The sequence below is a fragment of the Rhipicephalus sanguineus genome, chromosome 6, assembly GCF_013339695.2.
Source record: "Rhipicephalus sanguineus isolate Rsan-2018 chromosome 6, BIME_Rsan_1.4, whole genome shotgun sequence".
Classification (NCBI taxonomy): Eukaryota; Metazoa; Arthropoda; class Arachnida; order Ixodida; family Ixodidae; genus Rhipicephalus; species Rhipicephalus sanguineus.
This window is the reverse complement of record NC_051181.1, coordinates 17,339,472-17,347,133: the sequence shown is the minus strand read 5'-3', so window position 1 is coordinate 17,347,133 and position 7,662 is coordinate 17,339,472. Positions and strand designations below refer to the sequence as shown.

General features: G+C 49.7%; 1 protein-coding gene across 1 annotated transcript in view; it reads right to left on the bottom strand.

Annotated features, from left to right (window-relative positions):
* Nucleotides 1-7,376, bottom strand: part of LOC119397116 (serine/threonine-protein kinase LATS1-like) — a 136,383-nt gene extending 129,007 nt beyond the window's left edge. Inside the window, 1 exon segment of the mRNA XM_037664557.2 lies at nt 7,321-7,376. Within this exon segment, the coding sequence (XP_037520485.2) occupies nt 7,321-7,376 (56 nt within the window).
* Between the last annotated feature and the right edge of the window lie 286 nt (nt 7,377-7,662).

Here is a 7,662-nt window from a genome sequence, read left to right as displayed (position 1 = left end):
TCTCAGACACAGCCCGTGCGCGAACCGTCAAAATGGCGACCCCGCTGCAAGCGCTCCTGGCGGATGACGTCAAGTGCATACAGTGTAGTAAGATCAGCGAGTGCAACTTTCGACAGTGGTCGTCGCCAGAATCGTTTCAGTGTGGGTGCCGCTTTGTGGTTAAATCACATCGTAACGCACTTGGCGTCGTCCTAAACATGAGGATTCAATATCGCATGAATGCAGCGTTTTAGCGACACACTTGTTGGTAGGTCTTTTATCGGCTACGCCGTAGATGTGCTTAAGGGGTCATTTCGTTGTGCGGTCGTAGTCGCACTACACAATAATATTTCTGACACGTCTGAACCTTAAATAATCCCCTAAAAAGAACAGAAAACACGGAAATGATAAAACTGAGAGGCCGAGCGCTATTTTAACTTGGGGAGAAATGTATACAAAAACACTGGTGTGCCTTGATCTAACCCAGATGGTCAAAGATTAATCCAACCTCGCAATCATACCGTGGTAACATTATCTTGAGCTTTTGCGTGGCGCTATTGCAGATTCATGGAAGGCAGTGGACATCATAGGCTTGAAAAACACACACTTTGGTCCCACAGAATAACCGCACCTTTGTTGCATCACTGTCATCAATCGGAGAAAGGTCTCTGCCGAACCTTTTTACACTAGAATAAAAACAAAGGCGCACGTGTGCAGATAAGCAAGAAGTAAACCGCTCGGTCGCGCAACACCAGTGCGTAGTAGGCGGACCACAAGCTGAACACGTACAAATAAAACAGCAAATAACGTCACAAATTGCAGAATGTCGCCGCGGATGATATATTCCCTCCACTTAGCTAGTGGGCCGCCGTCACGAAACTGCCACGGAGAGCACGCCTTTCCCGCACATTTCTGAGGGGGATTTGGCGTGAGGATACGAGAAACATATCGACACCGATCTCGAGAATCTGGGCGCCGATTCTCAGTTTCCCCGTTAAGTTTCCACACATCGTGACCGCCTCACGAAAAAAAGACCAGTTTCACGAAACAAAGCGTCACTAATCGTAATAGGCGAAAAAATAATGCCAGCATACCGCTCAGCGAAGTCACAAAAGTTTATATTCCTTGTGAAGCCACGTGTTTGAGACGCCTGATACATGCGCTCAGAGTTTTCCCCGCCAGCCTCCTGTCCAATTCGTCACCCGAAACGGCGCGAAACCCGCGCATGGGTGGAGTGCCGTCCCCCTGCCGTACATAAAGCATAAAGTTGATCAACACACATAAACGAGCTCCTGCGACAGATCGTGTTGGTGCTCGACTGCTGACCCGAACGTCAGGGGTTCGAATCCCGGCCGCATTACCACGGAGACGAAAATGGCCCTCCACAACGGCGTCCCTCATGATCGTATTGGGACCAGAGTGTCGGAACGAAATGATTTTCGTTTCGGTTTTAGTTTCGTTCCACCGCAAAAAGTTCCGTTTCGTTTCTGTTCCGGAACGAAAAAAATATGTTCCGTAACGGTTCGTAACGGTTTTTTTTTTTTTAATGCAAAATTTTCAAGTTCAGGTAATCATAAAAAGCATTGGATTTGTGATGTAGTTACTTGCCCTCCTCTTAGGAAAGCGGGACAAGGGTAAAACACGTTCTGCTGAAGAGCGGAAGTAACTGTACCACGAATTCTTACCAACTAGCACAAACCAGCATTAATTTCAGTCATAGTATTTGTTTTCGCAAAAGACAAATACGACTTTCTTTTAGTGGGCTCAATGCTTTGTGTCAAGGGAGTGAGCACGATCTCAGAAGCAGCACGTCATTGAGTGTATTCTCTGATGTCCGAGACCGCTGTTCCGATAGAAGGATCACCAGGCCTGCGCGGAACACGGAGCACAGTCACAGAGAAAACTGGAAGAGCGGACTTCGTAGAGCCCGTTGTAAAGTATCTTGGGGCAACTAATACAAGTACACATGCAAGCTACCCATTACGCGATAAATCATCGTAATTTTTCTGAAGTAGCGAAGTTCCCACTATGAAATTTTCCGTCATTTTTCGGAAAATCGTGGTACCCGCTACGCATACATAAGGCATGCGCACTTTGTGCTGTGGCTGATGATGATGAATTATGGCTGAGCACTTCTAGATCTGAAACCCTCTGCTGGTACTAGTTGAAACAATGCACCGCTAGGCCACCTTGTGCTATTTCATCGAATACGGAACACTGGGCCACACTGCTCGTCAGCACTGACGCTTGCCAAGCGCGCCTCGCAAGCATGGATCGGGTGAGGAGAACTTTCTGTGTTCGCCTGTGCGCAGGTGTCTTCCTTGTCGCAAAGGTTATTTACGTGTGTCAGGCACTAAACTGTTCGTGAGAAAGATATCAGGCTATGCATATAGTATTCGCCACTTTCGTGGGGGGTATCAATGCAAACCAACGCGCCGGGGTAGTTTGCTTCTCCATTCAGTATCTGCTGCGATAATGCATTTGTTTGTACACTAACTTATGCCTCGGTTTGTAGTAGGCGGGTTGCTTATAAATGTACCGTGCTTGTAATCAGCCAAGCCATTTAAAAAATACTGCTTTATTGTTAAATTCGAGGCTCAGACTTACTAATGTTTGAAGTTTGAAAAACAGCAGGTAGACGAAAACGTGCTCAATTTTCGGGAAAGGACGTAATTCCATTCCCATTCCATTTCTCCAAGCGTTGTCCCCATTCCATTCCGGGGTCGCGAAAATGTGGAATGATTTCGGAGTCATTCCAATTCTGGAGTGGCAACTCCGCAAGACTGGTGGAAAGCATTAAACCACACTTTGCGCTATTACCATTGTGTGATCACTGGTTATTTTACTCTTCTGTCACGCTATATTACGTATGTTAACACGATTCCTTGCCCAACATGACACCTGTATAGAGTATTTTTGCGAAGGAGTTACAAGCACCAGCGTGGCACTGTTGTGGAATACTCGACTGCCACGAGGGAGGGCGCGGGTTAAAATCCCATCCGATCCTAGAAATTCGTATCTCATCAATTTTTTTTCTTTTTTCACGCGATAGCGGTCACGGACACCGGCGGCGGCGGGCAACTATGGCGCCAAAATCAGCTGTTGTGATCTGCATAACAGCTTTCGCTGTAAAAAAACTTCAGCGCCGACAATGCCCTCTCCACTTTGGCCTGCGTGACAGGCGCGCAAAAGTCCACATGCGTTAATATAAACATCTCTGGTTGCCACTGTTTTCGTTTTTCGCACAATTTCAACATATCTTTGCTTTGGAATTCCTGCCTGAGGTACACGCTAATACTGTACCCTGAGATATGCTCACAGTGGACGAGCTGAGTTGCTCCGGGTTGCGAAGTTTTCTCGTGAACCAAAAAACGATTAAAAAAATTTCGGTTTCACTCCGAAACGAAATAATATATAAAGTTTCGGTTACGTTTTCGTTCCGGTCAAAAATATCGTTTTTTTTTTTCTTTTTCGGTTTTCGTTCCGACACCCTGATGGGGACACACGGGACCGCTATTATACTACGCTGACAAGTAGCGCTGTCATTTTCAACGCTTTTCGCAAACGACTCGGTGAGCGAAACAGCGAGTTGGCAGAATTAAGTGAAACCTAAGCGAGGCCTGCTCGTCGAAGGTGCTCTCGCAACACGCAGGCGAGCGTCGGCCCTGAAATAGCCGAAGCACGGGGCCTGGAGAGAAGCCAAGCAGCTTCAAAGGGTATCTGCGTGTGCTCTCAGGCCATACATAGCAGCAGGCACGCAGTATCGAGGATGCCACGATTCGACGGCTCAGCGAGAACGTTACAAAAATGATTCCTGGCCCCCGCATTCCACGAAAAACCGCAATTCGGGCAGACCTCAAAGGAAACAATTACGAGAAATATCGGCGTCCTTACACGCCACGCACGTCGACTACAGAGAAACGTTAGGTTCGCACTCAAGTTCAAGCGCACAGGTCATTTCAATGGAGAAAAATTGCGCGGCGCGCTGACGTCACAAGCAGCGTTCGTTGACGCATTCCTGCGCGGTGAATATGGCAGCATTTCTTACACAGCCGGCAAGACAGTCGTGTGACATCACCTAGCCAGCATGTATAGCCCAGGTAAAAAGAACAAGCCACTCACCCGTCAAGCTTTTACCGACACCCACTTCGTACAGTATAACGAGTTAAAGGCCAACTGCAACGAAATTTCGCACACCTCAAAAGGCCGATTTATAGGCAGTCTAGCTGGAGATAATGCTACCGGCCAAATTTCACCTTCGAAATGCAAGTGGTTACCTCGGAAAAAAACCCGCCAACAACACAATTTTTCACACCGAAACTAGGAAAACGACGCCATTACAGCTGACCGGAAGTGACGCAGACTGCAGCCCGACTGACCGACCGATGCAGGCGAACCGCCCGCTCTGCGCTCCGAAGTATTCGCTTCGCGGCCGCGCCACAGAGTTTTCTTTTTAAATGGTAATGAAAAAAAATTCGGCAGATCCCATGTACCATGGGAGTCGATGTTAAGGCCGAACCATATAGAGCGTTTCTGCCGGCGTTTTCCCGGCGTTTCGTACGTCGGCGTCCCTCGACGTCGACGCTACCGGTGACGGTGGCCGAAACGTCCACCTCTGGACGGTCCAGACATCACGAGCGGCAGCGTCGACGCCGGAAGCAGTTCGATGGACGCAAAACCAATCAGCGTGCCGCTGGCAGCGACTTCCGCTATGTAACGGCGTCGTCGCTGTTGCCAAATTGGCTGCCGCCCGCCTCGGATCTAATAAGTCGTCGCCGTGCACTGTGTGGCCCTTAAGTTCTCAACTGATGCTTGTATTTGACTTAGCTTGTTCCCTAGAAGCTTCGACAGGAAAGCGCTCGTGATATCTTTGAACTCTTTCCGAGAGCCATACTCAAGTTCATCGGTAGGCTTAGCAGGAATGAGTATATTGGCCGAATTTACGTGGCCTCAAATATGTGCGGCAGCTTCAAGCTCAGAGGCCATATATTACGAGTTTGTGGTTCTTCTTAATGCCAATAGCTGGCGCTACAAGTCAAATAAATCAAAAACGCAACGACTACAGGTACCTTGGTGTTACCCTGTGTGTGGAAGCCGCAAAATACAGTCTACACGAGACCATGATTCGACAGGCGGCGCTGCAGGCTCAACGAATCCTTCATCGTCGATGCCTCTGGGGCTGCAACCGCTTCCAAATGATCCGCGACTTATGGAAAATGGTGCGCGTGCCGGGTCTGACGTTTGGAAACGCCGTTGTGTGCCTATCACCAACGACACGGGAGTGGTTGGAGCCAGGGCCGTACCCAGGAATTTTTTTCGGGGGGGGTTTGCGTGTAGAACGGCTGCCATTTTTTAAGATTTATACTGGCTTATTTTCGTGAATAAAACTAGTACATCGCTTACTTGTAATAATTCGATGGTACTTTTCAATTATTTGTACCCAAATAAAGAAATTGGTATGTCAACCTCAAATTCTGGTTAAAGCAAGAAATAAGTTTGGACAATAGCACCACCAAAGCCGGGGACACCGCGACCAACGGCTCCTGATGAAGTAACACAATGTAACCGCGGTACAAAAACGGTATGTATGTGTTACAAGCTGCCACTCTAGCGTCGCCAGCGCGAAGTCTGCGACGGGAATGGCAGCAGGTTAGGTCGTTCCGTACGTAAGCAGAGACAGTGAAGAGATCAGAGACGTGTGAGGGGAGGCGAACCAGAATGTGTAGGTGCCATGCCACTCACCTTCCTTGGGCATTGCCCAGTGGTAAAGGCGTCACTTTGCCCAGCGTTGACTGTAGAACAAAGGTCACTTGGAGTTGCACTGCGGCCACCATCATTTCCCGGCGGCGCATGGGTGTCCTGCTTGTGTTCGTTCTCAGGTGATTCATATAAACCGGTGCATTCTCCTGAGTCGCTACAGAAGTTCGGACGCGCTTGGCTTTCCACTAGTGCTGAGGAGGGCGAATTTTTATCCTTCGAAGGAGGCGGTTCTTCTCCGTCTGCTTCATCGGTTCGAACTTTCTTGAAGTAAGACGCAAGACTCCTTTGCTTCGTTGTTGCAGAGTGTCTTTTCATTTTGCTGCCGCAATCCTGTGCACGCACACAGAAGTGGCCAGTGGCTCCAAAAAGACGTTTGCGACTGCTTCGACTGCCTGGCGTGTACGGCGGGTGATGTTTTCTTCCTCTCTTATCCACTTTACAGTGGCTGGAATGTAGAAGTGTGATGAACGCGCCGGCTCCCGCGTGGCGCATGTGTTTTCTGAACGCCGCTACAGCTGGTGTGCATGCAGGCCCATTATTGTACTCCAGCTGCAGCAAACTGGATTAACGCTGCTTAAAGACCTTTTCACAGAAGACTCCATGGGCACTGCATACTCCCCTTAATATACGTGAATCCCCAAGAATGCACTGCCGAGACATTTGCACTCCCGTGGTACAGTCCAGAAAGGAGGTGTTGCTCCGTTCCTGTGAAAAAGTCACCTTTTCACAGACGGCTCCCTGGGCGCCTGCATAATTCTCTCTGGGCTGCGCTAATTAAATAGCCGTGACCCCCCAAAAATGCACTTTGTAGGCTGTGACGTCAGCCTCTGTACTCCCGCGCGCAGCCCAGCTTGGCGGCGTTTTTTCTCTCCTGTGAAAGTTGACCGCTGGTGCCGGATTGTGTGCCGGCTGTATCCTCGCTTTGTGCGCTTTGTAGGGAGGCGCATATACCTTCTGTGTACAGAAGAGGTAGATTTCCTTGCGTGTGGTTAAGGTTGTTCGAAGTTGCTCGGATATGCCAGTCTTTCAGTAGATGTCATCTTCGATGATTCGTTTCGGTGGCGAGGACTACAGTTTGAGAAAAGTTTACCCTGCAGCCTGCGTCCTCGGAATGCGCCGCTTAGGGGTTTCGTTCCCTGGCAAATTTGCGCACGTCGTGTTGGTGTTGCCGTTGCTGTCGAACTGTTTACCTTCACAGAAGGAGACGCGCTTTTCGTAGGAACCCAAAGCCGACACGTGCGGTCCGCACAGACGGATAACTTCTCCAGCGGCAATGCACAAGGAAAGCATCTGGAATCAATAAAGGAGCTGCTACGGGGTGAAAGACGAAGGAACGCGAGGGCGAAGTGCAAAGCTGTACAAATAGGGCAGGTGCGGGGGAGGGAGCGCTGAGGTGTTCTGGTAAAAGGGTAGGTTTGAAGAAAGGAAGAAGAGGGAAGCAATGCCAGGAAAGTTGCAGTGTAACTTTGGCAGCTGGTGGTCGCTGTGAAGGCGTGTAAATATTTTAGTATCACCCGAAAAGTTAAAGCATCAAAAAAATTTCGGGGGGGGTCAGAACCCCCTCAACCCCCCCCTAGTTACGGGCCTGGTTGGAGCGCCAGCAGAGAGAGGTCGGCCGTGCGGCGCTTGGTTGCCATGGTCGAGTTGCCAACGAGGCGGTGCAGGGGGATGTCGGCTGGTCCAGCTTTGAGGCTCGGGAAGCCACCAGCAAGATTGCTTACCAGGGTCGTCTCATGCTCATGCGACGCACTCGGTGGGCGCGCCGTGTGTTCGAGTACCTGTCAGCAACCTGCATGCGGACGGACTGGACGCGACGAATCTACCAAATGGAAAAAACGTATGGCTTCTTTAAAGACTCCATCCCTACCGAAACTGCGGCTAAGTGGGCGGTCGAGGTCCGACTGCGAGTCAGGGAAGCGGAAG